Source organism: Sinohyriopsis cumingii, chromosome 7 (genome assembly GCF_028554795.1).
Source record: "Sinohyriopsis cumingii isolate HCF-2022 chromosome 7, ASM2855479v2, whole genome shotgun sequence".
NCBI lineage: Eukaryota > Metazoa > Mollusca > Bivalvia > Unionida > Unionidae > Sinohyriopsis > Sinohyriopsis cumingii.
Genome location: NC_142967.1, coordinates 49522597 through 49543034, shown reverse-complemented (window position 1 = coordinate 49543034; position 20438 = coordinate 49522597). Strand labels below are relative to the sequence as shown.

Sequence of the window (20438 nt, the reverse complement as noted above, 5' to 3'; positions counted from 1 at the left end):
TGCCAAGAGTAAGACCATTGTACTTATATGACATGTATCTAAAAATGAAAACTTAAAACAGTCAAACTAATGAAAGTACAAATAACTCAGGTCTCTAATCGTGTTGTTTCTGTGTCGAATGCATGTCAGATTATCATTATCTTGATTGTCTACAAAGGGTTTAAATCTGACACCAAAAAAATCATTTAGGTATTTGGCACACAAACGGTCAATTTTTGTGTAACGCGTCAGCCATTTGTACATTTGTTCCGCATACAATTGTATACGCAAAAGTAGTATGAATACGGAGAAAACTAGATGAATTCGTTCATTTGTTGACTTTTTGTTTTTACAAAATCCGGTAGAGGGTTATAAGAACATTACAGCTTAACGTGGAATCGTACAATCTCTAGGGCAGGACAACTTGGGAGTATTTTGTAAATTATTAAAATTACTGGACCTCTTAGACAATGAAGACAATACGCAAGCGGCACAGCCAGTGTAAATACGGCATGGGCTTTCAATGTTTCTTACAATATGAATAATGGCACAAAATTCATTGTACTAATTGAGAAAGTTTCCAGGGAGTTGATGTAAGTATCCGATCTTTTTAACATGAAAGCAAAAATTTCTGTACCAAGAGTATTGACTGTTTGTTTACAAGTTTGTATGGTATAAGAGTGTGCGGTCAGGGCTAGACGTGTCAAAAAATAACATTTAGGAGAATCAGTATACACAGAGTGGCCGTGATATATATATATATATATATATATATATATATATATATATATATATATATATATATATATATATATATATATATATATATATATATATATATATATAGTTATTATTATTATTATTATTATTATTATTATACATCATGTGCATGGTAGGATAATGCGTTTTTCAAAACACGTACACACATACACACGCACACACACACACAGATATATATATATATATATATATATATATATATATATATATATATATATATATATATATATATATATATATATATATATATATATCTGTGTGTGTGTGTGTGTAATAAATCTGTAAAGACTTCTCAAGATCAACTAAGTGAATATCTTGAATGGTAGCTTGGAGTGAGACAAGTTTGTATTTTGAAGTCATCTCCTTTTCTCGTTATGTTTAAATGACTTATTACCTATAATGAATGTAAATCGTTGAATTGCAATGTTTGTTGACAATGAATTAGAACTATGTTTCTGTAACTGTATGCTGCTGAGTTGAATAATTTTGCCGATATTACTTAAGAATAACAAAGAAAGGCATACATGTTAGAGCTGTTTTCTGTGAAATGGGTTGTTACTGTTAACATGGAGGAGATAAATATCATTGATTTTAGAAACAGTGGTAGAATTTAGAGGTCGGAAAACTGAATATATCGTAATGAGATAGTCAAAATTTTATCTTACTAATATTCTGAAATGGTAAAACATAATTGAATAAATTAATATGAAAACTCTATCACTGAACAATGTGTTTAAAATATGTTGATGTTCGTATTAAGCCCATTCTCCTCTAGTCATCAAAGCTTTGGGAATACGCGAAAAGAAAATATTTAAAGAACTTTCATTGGAAGACAATGTTCAAACATGGGAGCTATTAGAGAACGGATGTTGCGAGATGTATGTAGACTATTAAATTGCATATGCATATGCGACATATTGGCGTAAATTGTTGCATATGTCACACTATAAATATCCCATAAAAACATGATGTTAAAATTACTGGATGATAGCATGAGATTAACGTTCTTCAAGTTATATTAGATAGCTACTTTGTAAATATAGGTTTGGCTTTGCGCGGATGTCGCACAATATTGGTAAAGTTGACTTAGTAATTTAGCAATTTAGACAAGGGTTAGTGGAAATGACACGATGAACTAAATGGATCTATCTCTTGAAAAAGTTATGAGTTATAAACGTGAAAAATACTGATTTGCTCTTGAAAAAAACGAGGCTGTTATACACGCTGCATAGATTAGGAAAACTTCCTCTTCAGACAGCTAAAAGTAGACCAAAATGTCGATAGGGCACATATATTACAATATTTAGGGGGAACAAAAAGATTATTTCCATTTTGTAATTAGAATACCCAAATAATCAGAATGACCATTCTATTGTTTCCCAAAGTACTTTTATTAATATCAGTCGTATGAAATGTTTTGCATATTATTGTGGTGGTCGCCGAATTGTTTTAAGGAAAGCCCTAATCACTTAAAATTTTACATAGGAAACCCGAAATTTTACACGGAAGTGTCAAGTATCACATGTAATCGAACCCAGTTGAACCGGTATCATCGGCAACAATTTGGCAATTGCATCAAAGACCAGCGAGAGTAAATAGCTGCGCTCTATATAAACAAGCAACAATGGAGACTTGGACACCCGGAATACGTCAGGTCTACATCTAGTCCATACGAAGAATTTGTAAACACTCCCTTATAAATGCGATGTAAACAAAAAGCCTGATTTTAACCTCAAATCACCCTTGATGCAAACAGGGACAAGGTGTTAGTTGACCAATGGTTTAAGATACTTTAAAAATCAGTAGTGACCTAAGTTGTTCATGAATGTAACAGATGGAAGTCTAGGGTCAGAAATTAAGTTGCCCTGTTCCTGTCAGACCCTAAGTGACCCAGGAGTCGTACAATTTTGAACGCTGGAGACCATATTTTGTTTTTTGTTCTGTTATATATATTTGATATAATTATATCTGATTTAATATATATTTATTTCAATTTAAATATTTGTCAGTTTCAATTTTTTATATTTTTCATAACATGATATTGTAATGGACATTTATTCACTAGAGATGATACTTTTCTTTCAGAAAATAATTTGACCTTGACTGTTGGTTTATAAACACCAGGTGTTGATCTAAATCCTGACCTTGCAGTTACCTTCGTAAACAAGTAATATTTTATTTTAAAATAATTGATTGTTTTCAGGATCATGATGGAACTTTGTCTTTAAGATGTAAACAATTTTTTTAAAAATATATTTAAAATGGGTGGTTTTCGTTAGGGTCACACTGGGTAAACGTATTCTATAACAAGTACTTGCTTCTATAACCTTCCAGAAGATGATCACGTGACCCCTTGTTTACGTTTTAGAAAGACCATATAACACATGTTTAGGAGAATTAATCTCTTTTGAAGCCTGGCTGTTAAACTGTTAGTTGTTTGTTGTGCTGTTTGGAGTTCTTTCAAATAACTTGGTTTGGAGTTATTTCAAATTGCTTGGATTCAAAAGGATTAATTCCGTTATTTTTCTGGAAAATACGTGTGTTCATGTAATATTGTGGAACAAAGACAGTTTTTGGTATAAAAATGTATTCAGCTATCAGAAACCGGAGTGATAATTCTTGTTTCTGCAAGGAACTGTAGGCTTCAACACTACGGATTGCAGCATACTTCATCGTCTTCCATCTTGGATTCTTCGTCGGGATTCGAACGTGAAATCAGTAGAACATTCTGTTATTAAGACTACTACAATTTTATTCTTGGATTATTCTTGGATTATTTTTCGATTTGATTCTATAAAACCGTAAGTTCATATTTTTTATTTTTACAGAATTTTTCCAGGGAAATAAATTGTATATTTTTCAAAGCTTGTTGTTTTCTCTCTTTCTTGTGTTAGTGTTTATTCGAGCCTAAACAAGTGACATAAGATTGCTTGAACAACTAAATTTGAAAGACGATGAACAAGATGGCCTAGGCTTTCTTGATAGCAGTTTGACCACCAGTGGCATTGGCTGAGGTCAGTGGTTAATGGCACTGGTCAAAGCTGAGAGGGTATAGGTTAAATGTCAAGTTGTCTGGATTTACACTTTTTCGGGTGGGTGGTTTGGCTATTCTTGGAAAAATTGGAAAAATGGCGGATGGACACATGCTAGTTCTCGAGCCCTATCCCTCGCTACTCAAACGCAGACTTTCTGGTATTGAAGAGTTCATCGGTCAATGGCTGAGTGTTTCCCAAACAATCGATTTATCACTTAAGTTTCTACTGATTTAAACTGTCATAGTTCACGAGACAGCTCTGCAATTAAAGTGTTTGTTTTGCGAAGGAATATCATTGTTTATGGTAAAGATGTGACCCGTGAATTGATCCTATCACATAAGACTTATTCTCCTCCTACCTCATTTGCATATTCATGTTTATATTTGTTACAATTTTCTGTTGAAAGTTTCAAGAGTAATGAGTCTTTTAGCAACAAGTTTAGCATTTTATAAAATTCGTCTCTTGATTTTATTATACATGACGCGCAAAGTTATTATTTATCTAAACAAAACTACGGCCAGTTGTATAAGTGTCTAAATTGTGAGTACTTAGTAAGTTCATGGCAGCTGTCACTGCTGACATATGATTGAACATTTCTCAGGGAAGGATCAAGAAATACCGTTTAAAATCGTACTTTTGGGGGAGGGGGTTGAACTAAATAAGAAAGTGGGATGTGTGAAGGACAGAATGCACTGTGCGGGACTATGGTGTTGAAGCCCCAGAAGCTCCTTCTTTGTAAGAAAATTACAGCGAAAAGTTTTAGCCGTCTAACAATAAAACAGCAGATTTTGATGAGATGCGGCCCGTCACCATTTAATTCAGACACTCCTAAGGTTTATACTCCCTACTGCAAAGCAATAGACTTATATATATATATATATATATATATATATATATATATATATATATATATATATATATATATATATATATATATATATATATATAAACACACACATTTGTGTATGTATCTTTTGTTCTAAGTCAGAAAACCAGTGGATATAGAAAATAGTAAGTGAACACACCTATCTCTACTACTGGTGATCTCGATTGCCAACCACTCGTTCAAGTTCAGACATACATGTATTGCATTCAAATTTGGATTTGGATTTTTTTAACGTAGCTTTACCAATTTTTCAGTCATATCGCTACGATGTCTGCAGTGTGGCAGTTTATAGTGGTGTCTAGCACTGGAGCATCATGCCGCAGACATATAGCATGATGTCCCACCCAGTCACATTATCCTGACAGAAGGCCGACCAGTCCTAACACTAACCTCTTAATGCTGAGCACCGAGTGAGGCAGATGTTAGCAAGTCATTTTTGTAAGTCTTTGGTATGACTCGGCCGGGGATCGAATCCACGACCTCCCGCATCTGAGACGGACGCTCTAACTACTAGTCCACCGGAGCAGTTGTATTGCATTTAAAAATCCACTCATTTTACATTGTTATCCTTTATAGACTATACTATTGTTAGGCACATGTTTCGTGTAGATGCGTGCAATATCAAGATGGTCAGTATAGTAAAATATTTAACGATGCAGACAATGAAAAGTTAACAGAGACAAAAATATGCGTATTATAATAACAGTCTTGAGGCTTTGAAACTGGTCGCAAACTGCATGCACAAAGCCGCAGATCTTCCGCATTGTTCTAAATGACTTTAAAATATATTTAAATTAATTGTATTCGAAATATTGGTAAATACTACATTCTTGTCCAAATTGGAATAAAGCAATTCTAATGAATAAGCTGTCGTGAGTAAACATTTGTGTTTGTGTGATTCAAATATTTTCATAAATTTGACCGTGGGTCTTACCACACATACTATTTTTTCATAATAATTTGTCTAAATTTACGAATGTCATAAATCAAAGACCTTCAATACTAGTATCGAGAAATAGCGCTTCTCATTTTTTTAAAACATTTCCGAAATATCAAAAATGTCGAAGAAATTTAATGTTCTTGTAAGAACGTATTCTTGGAAAATAATCTTTAAATTGATTGAATGGGAAGTAGGACCTGTCCCCTGGAAAGATTTCGGAGAGAGAGAGAGAGAGAGAGAGAGAGAGAGAGGAGGTGGGTAGGTGTTAGGATGCAAATAACAGTGATACAGTAACAAAATTAATATCACTTTGCTGATTTATTGGGTGGCTGAAACATAGAAGACTTTTTTCCCCGTTGCAATCTACTTCATGCTGGCATCATTACAAGAGTTCATCACTGTGGTGATCAAGGCAAAACAACAGCAACTTGTGGTTGCTGCTCAGTGGTTACGGCTCGATATCGAATTTCGTCCATGAAACGCAGTGGGCCTTTGGGTTCAACATCAGCGAGGACTCCATCGATATGATAATCTGTGCAAACTTCTGTATCTGTAGAAATATACAAAATGACATTTACATCGCTATTATATGTGACAAACTAGTCAGGTGAAGACATCTATTGTTCACATACAACAGAGAAGGAAAAACACCTATCATCAGGCTTTCTGAAAAGGTTCACTGGAATCTAACTAACTACCTTGCTATTTGTAAAGTTCAGAGTTCGATTTCCATCGCACGAATTATTAACATCGAGGCGTCAGATCTTCATGACGTTATTATTTTGATTACCACTTTAAAAGGACACATATACACACTCACAAAACACAACATTCAATGTTTTGGTTTTCAAGGGTATTAATTTAATTTACATGCATTAACTTAGCTTGTCCCCAAGTCCATGTTAAGTAAATATACGTGATGAGAAAGAGTGGTAGTTCAGCTGCGTGACAACATTCGTGTATGTGCGTGATTTGGACTTTTAACTGAGCTATAACAATTTTTCAGTCATATAGCTACATTTGACTGCAATGTGACAGTTTATAGTGATTTCGAGCACTTGGGCATCATGTCGCAGACATGTAGCATCATATCCCACCCAGTCACATTATCCTGACACCAGGCCGTCCAGTCCTAACACTAACCACTTAATGCTGAACGCCTTGCCAGGCAGATGCTAATACTAATTTTTAAAAATAAGTCTTTGATATGACTCGGTCGGGGCTTAAACCAACGACCTTCTGCATTCGAGGCGGATGCTCTAGACAACTTTTGTACTCGGAAACCTTTGTACAACATTTACCTGAGATTCGTTTACAAGGTTGCTTATCTCCCTTTGTCACGTCCAGAACATCGTAAGAAGAATCGTTTGCATACAACTTGAAACAGACGGCAAACTTATAATCTTTCAAGTCGGTTGGTGCAAATAAAAGCCTGAGGGTATCCCTTGGATAGCTCCATGAAATCGATCCCTGGGTGCAGGATGGGTTTACTTTGTATACTTGACCAGGTGGAACTCTGAAAAGGATATCTACCTCTATTACATATTGTTTGGAAATTATAAAACTCTTGTGCTTGATATTTTGCATTTGACCAATCACAAAATGACATTACATTTGAACAGTTGTCTCTAATTGGCTGATGGTTAAACTCATTCGCAGTATTAGGATCATTGTCTAATGAGGTACAAGTATGTACATGTAACAGAAACATCGAGAATTCTGTCCAAATTATTTGGGTAGTATCCATGTCAAATACATATACTATCCATTATCCTTTCTGTATAAGGAGAACACATTTGTTACATTAGATACTTTAGTAAAACTTTTATATACACCCAGGCCTGTTATGTTTAACTCGACGTGAGATTGAATTATATACTGAATAATACACTTTTAAGATTTTATTTTCAATCCATTTAAATAGTTAATACATGACGGCATCAATATACTAAAACTAAAACAAACTACGTTATATTTGAAGATTGTATACATTGCATCTTCTCATGCTTCAATATTTGTGTATAGTATTTATACGTATATGACGTTAAAACAATATACTAATAAATTTTAAGCATTTGTGATTCTTAGGCATTTCTTCAAAGTCCACTGCCGTTTGGAAAATTACATTAACGAAAGTATTATTTTGATCTTTTGGGAAAGCGAAGAGACCCTCAAGTGACGAAGAGTAGTAAAAACTTGAAAGTAGGTATCCGGTTTTATTGATTTGAAGCCTAAGCCTGTTTTATGTCAGGATTTATATGCTGATGCATACAATCATAAATGTAAATGTTAAATAATCACTGCAAAATTTCAGCAAGTTTAAAATTTGCTAAGATTTTGTAAATTTATCTGCATCTTTTACCTTCAACATTCTCTTTTTTAAAAATTATTTTTGTTAGATATATTGTACTGCATGTCTTCCATATAGAGTGTGAATTAAGCTAAGTAAAGGCTGTCATATTACTTGGAAAATTGAACCTCTTACAAATGTTTTGTTGCTATTTGTCGTCCATCGAGTTCAATGATGACCATGAATTCACTGACCGGTTTGGTATCTGTGAGTATGGGAATGGCTGATCAGGATAGTGTGTGCTCTGAACTGTCTGTAGCACACTTGATATAAATTATAGGTTACTGCATTTCTGTGGGAAAATATGAACAAGTTTTGTTTTCTGAGTAAACGTGCTGGACCTTGGAAGTGTTTTATTATTTAAAAAAAAACTAGTCCATATTTCTCAATACAAATACAATAACCTTTGTATTATATACTCATTTCATTTTCCTAATAAAGGATTACACTACAATAAACAAGTAAATAAATGTAGGCTATATTTCAGAATAAATACACAGCTGGTGATTAATGAATACAGTCACAATATTAATGCGCACATAGCACCTCCTAACGATCTTTTAACTGTGTTGCGCGTTCGACATTAGTTTAAAACACTTCACGTATTTGTATATTTAAAATCGATAATTTAGAGTTATAATTTGAATAAATCCCCATGCAAAAACATTTACAGTTTGTCTGAAATGGGTGGATTTTGTGTTTTTCTGTCGATCCAAGTCAATTCTTCTTTTCTGCGTCTATGGACTGGATTTATTGGGTCAGCTCAGTGAAGTAAGGAGAATGCGATTTTAATTTGGAAATGTGGTCTAAGTAGAGTACAATTTCGGTGCGCATCAGGTTTTCCATGACATGGTTCATGTCATTGGGATTTGCAGAACTATTAAATTACATTTCGAAGACATTCAAGTTGCATAATGTAATTATATTTATTACCATTTTTATTACAAGCTAAAAAGACATATGTTTATGCCCTGTAACGTGCATGCTCGCCGTTGGAGGGACCCCAGGCATGACGTGTATTATAGAGTGTATGACTTCTATCGCTAGACTAACATTGTATCAAAATAATTAAAAGGGGAAAGTTGCAAATCAGCTGTTGTGTGACAATTCATTTAGCCAGCATAAATAATACTTTTTTCGTCGTCTTGGCTTATTGGCTATAAGGCTCTTAGTTTCCTTCCAAAACGTTCAGTTGCATTTGTTTTTTCGAATTTAGCGTTCTGACTGACTTGTACAATGGTACGTCTCTGAAACAAGTACGATAGCCGTTGGCCTCAAGATGCTTTGTGTGCTATTTGTATAGATCGGAGAGAGAGAGAGAGAGAGAGAGAGAGAGAGAGAGAGAGCATTTGTAATAGTCTGAACCATTCTATTTGTGAAACGTTACATATATTTCTCCTAAATAACTGTTTCAACGATCAGACTGGTATTTTCAATTACTGTGCCGCTCGCGTTACTTGTTGACATTGCGAATATTACTTTCATTGGTTTGATTGTTTGAAAGTTTCATTTGTGACTCAGTTAACTCGTCTACATCGTTAACTTTATCATTTCTAGTTTCAATGGACAAAACAATTGTTTAGTTTATTCACAAACAAATGTAATAAATCGAAAGCTAAAGCGTCTTCCACATGCATGTACATGGTTTGTTTACAATCAAAGTAGTTCCTGATATACATGATACTATGTTTGGATACACGTGTCGAGCAATATGAAGCAGTGCAACATGGAGAAATACTGCACCAGTCTGACAATACAAAGTTAACGAAGAAAGAAATGAGGATATAAAAACTATCGCATGTGGCTGCCTCATCAATAGAGAATAATTATGAACTTAAAAAGCTGTCATTTAAATGTTAGGGTAATTCTCTTCTGCAGAAAATGTATTTATATGAGATAGGCCTAATATAGGCAATTTGAAATTGTATTTTGCGCGCAAAAGAGCATGCCATTGCGATAGTATTGATCAATTGCATTGTAATTATCTTGTTGCATGAGTACTGAGCAAGATGCAATGAGCGCAACACTTTTCTTATATATTGGGCCTTACTTGTAATGCACGTGGCAAACAGCACGATACCTTGCAAAGGGGGCTGTTATATTGGTCATTGGTATATATTCTGCCAGTAATCCTGGTCCTCTGACAGTTATATTACACGTATACTTGTAACCCAATGGCTATGAAACGTTCCATATTGAAAGTACATTTGTGGTCGGTGCTGATAGTAGTGAAGAAAATTCCTAAACATTTCTCAAATATGTATTACAAAATGAATTATTTGTTTGTTTACATTTGACTTTCTTTCGTCTCTTTATTCCCCGCATGAGTTTTCTGAATATACACCGCTAAAGTTTGCATTTCCGGGTATTATAAGTTCTTTGTTTTAAATACTCTTCTAAAGATAAGAAAAATTACTTGCCAATAGTTACTTTTCCTAAATAAACCTTATAAGTATGCATACAATGAATATATTTTGAGTATAAGATCTATCCTAGTTGTGGTAGACTTATCCGTCAGTGACTAAGAAGGATCTTCCCGAAAAGCATTAGTGCGATTCAAATGAAGAAAATGACAAAACATTGTTTACAAAATAACGAAATGCTCAGATAAGATATATGATCTATTGTACACTTTAGAAAACGGTACTTCGTTCCGTTCTGTAGGATGTTACGATTGCCACTGGTCGCGAATATTAGGGTACGCATAGCGCAACGTGCTTAATATGACAGTGGAAATGACATGTATATATCCATGTGCTTTTCTACAATACACTCTACGGTGTTTCAAACAGGCCATGCAGAGGGAAGGCGCTGACGCTTATATTTAAAATTAAACATATACATATTAATGATGATTCAATGACATTTTTCTGCATTTTCGATAAACAGTTATTTATGTTGTTTTGTGCATAACATTTGAACGCTGGATAAATTAGTTGTCATCGTTGTACAGTGTAGTCATTTGCAAAACAAGGGGTAGTCTGAAAGCAAGATATGAGGAAGCAGTTTAATATGGAAGGTGGTCTACATCATGGGAATATATTAGACTAAAGTCTTACAGTTTGCATATTTTATTAGGATACCCAGAAAGAGGCTAGATGTTTCAAATCAAGCTTCATTAATTATTAAAGTATTGAAAACTGAATTACCAGCAATAATATAATTTATAGTTGAGCATATACAGAAAGGCATGCAAGCAAAGAATATGAATATTCAGACTGTTCATTTTGATGATTGTCATAATGTTTGGGTCGAAAATTATGGCAAAATTATGGTTACCAAATTATATGGAAAATTTAGTTGTTTTTTTCATAAACTACTGCTTATGGCGGACACAAGCCTTCGTACCCTTCTTCAGGCACTGCTGTCAGCGTTGATCTGAATATCAGGACTGACTAGAATCCATTTTATTTGCAAACAGTATATGTTGAGAAAAAACAAAACTCGTGTTAAATTTCTGGACGTTTTATACAAAATCCACTTTTTTCCGCCATATGGATTATTAATAAGTGTCAGTGGCATTTGATTTTCTCTACATACGGACTCCATATTGACGTACACTACATTACCGTCTGTGGACAAAAAGGAATTTTTAATTAGAAGTTATTATTTCTCACACTCACTGCCATATATTGTACGATATTCATCTAAAAGATTTGGAAATTCACTATTGCCATAATATTTAGCATTTCTTCACAGCCAGAGGAGCAACCCCAACCCACCTGCACTGAACGTCACATTACCAACAGCCCATAAGAATGAACACGACATATTTCACGCTTTGCTTTGCACATTTCAAGCTTACATTACATGTAAATAAAGGGCCTGCTTTTTTAAAATCGTCTATGTATAGAAATTTGCTCTTACTCACCCATAGGTCATCTCGTCACAGGGGCTACTGATGAATCTAGTCTGTGCTATCACAATCAAGAGCGGCAGAACGAACGAGATGTGTGTTAAGGCAGCCATGCTAGCTTTAAGAAAATGCTAGCAAACAAGTTGTACAACCTTGCTGTCAACCTCTTTTCTAGCCAATACTCCTTTAACTTGACAAGAATAAGGCTACTTTCTTTACACGATTAATATATAAAATAGAAAAATTAAAGCTATTAGAAGTATAAATAGCACAGGGCCATACCATTGCTGTTTTTCTGTCTTGAATTTATGTTATAGTTTGATTTTCTTAATTTTCTACAAACACTTTAAATCTGAGACAAAGACAAAATGAATTAGCTATCTGGCACAAAAATGGTCAATTGACTTGTGACGCATCATTCATCTTTACCTTTGTTCTGCGGAATACGCAAAAAGTAGTCTGTATACCGAGAAAACAAGACCGATATGTTCTTTATGTTGTTGTTGTTGTGGGGTTTAACGCCATTTTTCAGCACGATAGGCTATACATGGCGGCCAGTATTAATGGTGGACGAAGAACCCGGAAAACCCCGGAAAGAACCACCGACCCACGAGAAGCTACTGGCAAGCTTTCTCACATGCCCACATTGGCTGAATCTTAGACTCGAACCGCCGCAGACAGAGGTGAGATGGCAGTGATCCGTAACGAAGAGCGCTTTAGACCACTCGGCCACTCGGGGCCCCGATATGTTCTTTATTTTTAAAGTCCTGTTAAGAGTTACAAGAATATTAAAATCAAAATTTAAATCAATAGGGCAGCAAAACTTGGGAGCAACTTCTAAATTATTACAAAACTACTCAAATCATGCACAATAAAACAATTAGCGAACGGCACGATATGTGCCAGTACAACAACATGGGGTTGTATTATTTCTGACATCATAAATAATTTCACAAAACGTCATTGTAGTACAGTGAATAGATTCTAGAGAGTTGCTAATAAGTATCAAATCTATTTAACATGAAAACAACACTATTGGAACCAAGAGTCATGCCTATGTGTTTACAAGGTTGGATAATATAAAAGCGTGGTCAAAACTAAACATGTGGAAGAAAACGCATTATTAGAAAATGGTGTGCACGGTAGGATGCTGTTTATTTGTAGAAAAATCTATATTCAGATATTAAATCATTTGCAATGACTTCTCAAGACCAACTAAGTGAATATTTTGGATGTAAGCTTGGAGTGAGACAAGGTTGTATATAAAGTCCTGTCCGTTTTTCCTTGCTTTTAAATGATTTCTTACCAATAATGAATGAAAATGGATGAACTGGAATCTTTGTGAACAATGAATTCTAAAATAGTATTCTGTTTCTATAAGTTGTTAACTTGTTTAGTTTTGTTGATATTATTTTAGAATAACAAAGACAGAACGACTCGGACTTTTTTGTGTAAAATGAGGTCTTACTGGAAACAGGTTATGTTTATTTGATTTAATTTATATCTGATTCAATTGTTTTTAACTTTAAATTCTTTTTATATTTTAGTTTCATTATATGTCAAAATAATGTAGTTTCGTTTACTAGGAACTCGATACTTTTCCAGGAAATAGTTTGACCTTGACTGTTCATTTTGTAAACAATTAAAGCTGACCTAGATCCCGACCTTAATACAAAATTTGTAACAGTCATGTGAACAAGTTTTTTTTTAAATTTATTTTTTGTGGGAATAATAAGGCTGAGATCAAGGCTGTGTTGTATACGTGACCTCGAGTTGTAAATAGAGTTTAGTGAAGTAAACAACTTTTTTTATATTTTATTCTCGGAGTAAAATGATTGGTTCTGATCAAGGTCATACAGGGGCTACGTGATTTTTTTTATATGTAAATATGATCAAGTGACCCTTATACGGGCATCTGTTTTGCGCAATATTCAAGTTTTAAACCATTGTTTTAGAGAAATAATCTCAGTCGGGGTTCTAAACACTGGGACGTAAAGGTGTTTCTTTTGTTATGTCATTTTGGGAATTACATTTTAATGTTTATTCGAATTATTTGGATTCTAAAGGATTACTTCGTTTCTCTGGAAATATTTTGAGTGCTCATGCAGAATTCTTGAACAAAGACAGTTCCTAAAATTTTTATTCGGATTTCCAACACCAGATTATTGTTTGTGAATAACACAGAACTGCAGACATTCCAACACAGGAATAAAGGATACAGTATACGTCATCGCCTTCCATCTTTGATTCTTCGCCGGGACTCGAACTTGAATTCATTAGAACATTTCATTATTAGGAATTCTAAAATTTTATTTGTGGATTATTCTTGGATTATTTTTGGATTTGATTCTTGAAACCGTAAGTTCTTTTTTTTATTTTTACAGTATTTTTCCGGGGAAATAAATAATTTGTTAAATTTTTCAAAGCTTGTTGTTTTCACTCTTTCTTGTTTTACTGTTTTTTCGAGCCTAAACACGCGACATAAGAAACACAAAATACCCCAATTACTCGAATGAAAGTTTAGGTTTCTTCCGATTACTGATATAAATTTTAATTACATTTTTGGCAACTTTTTGTAATAATCTAATAGTCTGAAATAAAACATCACAGATAACACATCGTGCATTCAAGATGAGACACAATACCCTACAAATTGTATAATTATGTATACTCTGTCATAGACAAAAAGTGTTGTTAAAGCAGTTTTACAACGTTTCTGGAAGTCCAGTTGTTAACACAAACGTCAATATATTATGGGAATAAATTAAGTAGTCCAACAACAAACTGTATTGCGAGAATGGTTATCTGAACAACCTAATGAGTTTCTCCTTTACCAGATATGAAATTATCTTGAAAGCACTAACTGTGATTACATAGATATGTTTTCATTCATACATCGTTACGTATATTGACTTACTATTTCGCTCATATAGAATTCCGATCTTGACCTGTCTATTACACACCAAAAATGCAAACAGTAATTTCTCACTATAACGCTATACTCTTGAGACTTATAGTGGGGTAAGTTATATACGGTACTATTTACTATTCAATCCTGTAATTGTATGCCTGGCTATACCATTAGTATATCCTTGAACACACTGTACCGATTCTGACATGCTCCGAATTTGACTTGAATAAAAAAATTCAAGTCTAAAAATAGAATTTAATCCACTACACGTAAGTTTCATTCCTGTTAGTTTATACAGCTTCACTCTCCTCAAGAGACAATAATTTATTCTTTGTGTTATTCGATATGTAGATGATAATAGGAGACTATGCCAGGCTATTCAAACAATCAAGTACATTACTGACCAATCACGTGACTATTTACAGGTTCGTTTATCTCCATAGTTAATAACATGGCTGAATTACCCGATCCGAGACCAGCCCATTGCTTTCCACTACTTTTTTTTTTTTTTAAAAATTAGACATGGAGGAGTTTCATGTCAGAATTGTTTTTAAAAGTGAAGAACAACTTGATGGTCTTTCCCCAGTCAGTCCTTTAAGACCATGATTGCAATTTCATACAAATATATCGGTTATGTCATTTTGAGACAGTAATTACGAAAAAAAAATAATGATAACATTTTCGATCTAGGAAACATGGACTCGTATAACCAACTGTTTGTTAACCAGATGACATTTTGTTCAGGTAAAATCACTATAAGAACGCCATTAGCTAAAAACTTATTTTCAAACTATTACCTTCTAAAATTTTCAGAATCCCGAAACTGTCGCAAAAGATTCAAAACTATTTAAATTTTACTTTACACAGTAGTTATAATAAATGTTCAGAATGTTGTTCCAGCATTCATTTCAGATCAATGATGCATTTCCGATACGTTATTTCACTTAAGATCCCTCAAGAGGTTTGTTAGCACATATGAAAGAAAACAAATGTAAACATTGAACTAGACTGGGAAAACAGATTATCTAAATGTAATCATTTCAAGCTTCACAAAACAAATTTAGAAAAGTTTGCTAATCCAATTAGTACAAAGATCTTTGTTGCTCACGATGTTCTCAAAGTTTGGACCGCTAAGGAGGTTCATGTATAAAAGCATGTATAATTCCTCTTAAAATAAGCACAATTCAAAATTATGGTGAAATATAATCCAGTTCTTGTTTGTCGGAGCCTTTCTGACCTGTCAATGCTCAACGATGTAGCATCTTCAATGGGAAGTGCGTAAATGTATTAAATTTCACTATGGTCCGAAAGGCCATATGTTACCCTACTCAGTCGCATTTACAGTATGGAGATAGAACCTTAGGACACGCATACGAAATACATTAATTCGTGGACGGGCATAATTTATGTCCCCCTTTTAAATCACAAAACGAATGAGCATGAAAAATATAAATTGTTCATCCCGATCTCTATTATTAATGATCATGGTTACCACACCCTCCTATTAAGTTCGACGTATTACATTGTATTAAAATTCCACATATTTGATATTGATGTCCTTTATACACGTATAAGAAAAGGTGTTAAGGAAAAATATCATTCTTATATGAGAAAGCTGTAAGACTTGTATCATATTATAAACTTTTCCATCCTTTCATTTGGATTTGAGGAATTCCATGTAACAAGGCTAAATTTAGACAATTATTTTGACAAACGTTCGGATTGCCGTGAACTCTACGAAGAATCATATTTATTTTGGGGTCAGAAGGTGAACGTTAAAGGTCACTGTAACACAAAAAAAGGAGCAAACTTGCGTCTACACATTAGCTGCCGTTCTAGGGTATGTTCCTGGTAAAAACTTGAGGAATATTGCATATATGTTTTTAGAACAAAATTAAGGTCACAAATAATGATAAAATGCTGTATAAACCTTTGTTATGTTAGGCAGTTTAAAGTTCTAGGTTAGTTTTCTTATCCCGTTGAATTCAAATACTCATGAGTTTTGAAAAAGATAAAATAATAACAATAGTACGATTTGCAACGTATTTTGCATTTCGTCATCTTTCCATCGCTTGGCTCCCATAGGATTCTGTAGCTTTCCTTCCGAGTTATGAATCATCTGACCTTAACTCAAGGTCTAAAACTTCCACGCACCTGCGTATGTTTCAACGTGATTCATTTGTAATTTTTGAGTACAGCCTATTTTGCATGAATGACTCGTGTAATTGATATGCAGTTGTTTTGGTGATTATAGCAACGTTAAGCCTTTGCAAGAAGCATTTATACTGGTTAAATCAGGATCATGTGATACGGTACACTTGAAGTATTTTATTCGCACCACAATGGGCTTACTACTTATGTATTTATATGCTCTCCTTTTGTGCTTTAATAAAATTTGTGAACGATGATTAAAATAAAGTTCTGTTATTCGTTTCTTGAGATTTGTTATTATTTATATTTCTATTTAGCACGACTTATGAAGCCATGAAGCTTTCTAATTGATCCTACACAACGACCTTAGGGAAGTGACATATCTAATGTGTTGGTCTGAATGAAAATAAAATATATTTAAACTAATAACATTGGATTCGTTGGTATTACTTACATCCTTTTTCTAACTGAGCGAATAATGCAATTCTAATCAGTAAGCTGATGTGAGGTGACGTTTATTTTTGTGTGACTTTATTTTCATAAATTTGACTGTGGGACTTGTCAAATATTTTCATAATATTTTGTCAAATGTAGAAAAGACATAAGCTGAAGAATTGTAATACTAGTAATGAAGTATATATTTCTCCTGTTTTGAAACTTGTCCCATATAATAAAACCTCGAATAAATATTATTGTTCATAATAGAATGTTTTCTTGGAATGTAATCTATATACTGATTGAATGTATTTGGAGAGAGAGAGAGAGAGAGAGAGAGAGAGAGGTGGGGGTAAAATATAAGTAAGAGTGATACATGGACATACACGAACATTAAGTTCAACAACAGATTTCGGCGTAATTACGTAGCTCAAACATCGAGGATTTGTTTATTTAGTTGCAATCTACAACTTGCAGACATCATTATAAGAGGTCGTCACTTTTGGTGATCTAGGAAAAATAACAACGACATGAGTCATTGTGGTTTCTGCTCATTGCTTCTGGCTCCGTGTCGAATTTCGTCGAGGTGGTTTCTGTACAGTGGTTACGGCTCGGTATAGGATTTCGTCCATGAAACGGAGTGGGCCTTTGGGTTCAACATCAACGAGGATTCCATTGATGTAATAACCTGTGCAAACTTCAGTATCTGTGGAAATATACAAACGCCATTTACACTGCTATTATATGTGGCAAAATAGCCAAGTGAATTGCTCGCACAACGTAGGCATACGTATTCCTATAGTCAGTAATTTTAAAGAGAAAACGTTTCACTGGAAGCTAATTACCTTGTATTTGTAAAGTTTCACTGGAAGCTAATTACCTTGTATTTGTAAAGTTCAGATCTCGATTCATATCGCACAATTTATTAAGATTTAGACGTTCGACTTTATTGCTATTAAATCTGTATTATCACCTTTCAAAACATCCACAAAAGACAACAGACCACCACCTTGGTCTTCAAAGATACTAATTTATGTTACATGCTTCAAACTAGTTTGTTACCAAATCCATATTAATTTTATACACTTTTATGAGAAAGGAGTGGTTGATCAGATACAGGACTTCTTTCATACTGTGTGTACAACCTTTACCCGAGATTCGTTTACAAGGTTGTTCATCTCCCTTTGTTACGTCCAGAACGTCGCATGTGGTACTCGTTGGAATATGACAGGCAACAGACGGCAAACTTATAATCCTTCAAATCGGCTGGTGCGAAGGAAAGCCTTAAGGTACCACTTGGATAACTCCATGAAATCGATCCCTGGGTGCGGGATGCATTTACGTTGTATATTTGACCTGCTGAAACTCTGAAAAGAATATCTGCTTTATATTACGTTTGACTTAGAAATCATCAAATAATGCATCTGATATTTGCATTTGACCGATCACAAACGACGTAACATTTTAAAAGTTATATTCTATTAGCTCATGTTGGGAACTCACACCCAGCATCATACTTGTATGATCTCCAGGTCTGATTTCGTACACGAGCAATATCGCGGACACTGGAAATTTTTTCTAGACGATCGGGCAATATCGATAGGAAAACTTCAGTACATAACGAGACTTGTTATTATCAACTAGCCACGTAAATGTATTTTACACTGAAGAATAAACATTTGCATTTGAAACTTTGACACATCATCGTATTATAATATGCTGAAACTGAAATAAAGCAAATTATCCTTTAAGATCTTTATACATTGCATGTTGTCCACACTTAAACTTTTGCGTAGTATTTACAAGTTTAAGATATTAAAAAATTAAGTAGTAAAGAGTATGAATTTGTGACCCTTAGTCATTTCTTCATAAATCTCAGGCCGTTTGTAAAATTAAATAGAAGAAAGTATCGCTTTGGGCTTCTTACACGTTTAAATAAGTAAATAAATCTCTTTGTATTTTTTGCCATGAAAATTCTCTTTATTATTTATGTTTTCAAGTAGTCCACTACATGGGATAATGTAGTGTGAATACAACTAAGTATTGTCTGTCATATCACTGGCACATTTGAACATCTTCGAATATTTGGCACGTAACACAAACACAAGATAATAATAATTCATGTTCTGTTGTCCTCGAGTCCTGACTGTCACACTGAAACACTTGAGTTTCAAATCTTTTAAAGTGTATTGAATAAAGAAATGTACAGAATAAGAAGAAAAAAGAAAGAAAGAAGCAGAGAAAAAATTACCATTCACGACGAGGTCTTAATTTTCTTTATTGAAATTAACCAATGCAGGCCACATATCAAAACCCACTTAAGGACGAAAACATCAGATCTCATGCTCGAGTGACTCGAAGTGGTGCTTGCTTTGGTTTTCACATTTCAATTCTACATTGCATGTAAATAAATGGTCTGCTTTCTGAGAGTTGTGGTATATATAGAAAGTTGCTCTTACTCGCCCATAGGTCAACTTGTCACAGGGGCTTGGAACGAATCCAGACTTTGCCATCTCAATTAAGAGCAGTAAAATGAACGAGATTCGCGCTAAGGCACCCATAATAACTTTAAGAAACTTCTTACAAAAAAAAAAAAAATACAGGCTTGCCTGCACCCTCCTTATTAAACAAGACTCCTGTACCTTGACAAGAGTAAGACTTTTGTACTTACAGAACTGGTATACAGAAAAATTAAAACTAATGAAAGTGCAAATAGCCCAGGGCCGTAACCCTGTTGTTTCTCTGTTTTATGGATCTTTTTAACCCGTCATGCACTTAACCGTAGTTCTATGCAATATAATTTATATTAAAGTATTGTTTATACAGAGAAAGCTAGATCAATACGTTATTTAAAAAAATTTCAATCCCGTATACCTTCATATCAAGGATCATCTCTGGATTAAATTGTTATTCTTCTCGTTTCACCCACCCCGAAAACACCAACCCCTCCGTACTCCACCACAAACTTTACGGTTTTAAAGTATTCCACAGTCAATTGATGGGTGTCTCCCAACCCAAAGAATGCTCTTAATAGTTCCTTACCGCCATGGGAATTGATCCATCACGTAAGACCTTTACTCCCCCCTCCACTTCATTTGCATACTCATGTTTCTAT

General features: G+C 34.1%; 1 protein-coding gene across 1 annotated transcript; it reads right to left on the bottom strand.

Annotated features, from left to right (window-relative positions):
- Nucleotides 1-5925: 5925 nt before the first annotated feature.
- On the bottom strand, nt 5926-12001 carry LOC149795186 (uncharacterized). The gene is made up of 3 exons (XM_089964918.1): nt 11842-12001; nt 6922-7136; nt 5926-6170 (listed from the first exon to the last, which is right to left on the bottom strand). Exons 1-3 carry the CDS (start codon nt 11937-11939, stop codon nt 6028-6030), a joined length of 456 nt encoding a protein of 151 aa, XP_089821044.1. The 5' UTR covers nt 11940-12001; the 3' UTR covers nt 5926-6027.
- Nucleotides 12002-20438: the final 8437 nt, after the last annotated feature.

Coding starts and splice junctions, on each gene's coding strand:
- LOC149795186 (XM_089964918.1), bottom strand. CDS start 11,939: ATGGCTGCCTTAACACACATCTCGTTCGTTCTGCCGCTCTTGATTGTG. Junction 7,137..11,841: donor TGTGACGAGATGACCTATGG/GTGAGTAAGAGC, acceptor TATCCTTTTCAG/AGTTCCACCTGGTCAAGTAT. Junction 6,171..6,921: donor ACCTTGTAAACGAATCTCAG/GTAAATGTTGTA, acceptor ATATTTCTACAG/ATACAGAAGTTTGCACAGAT.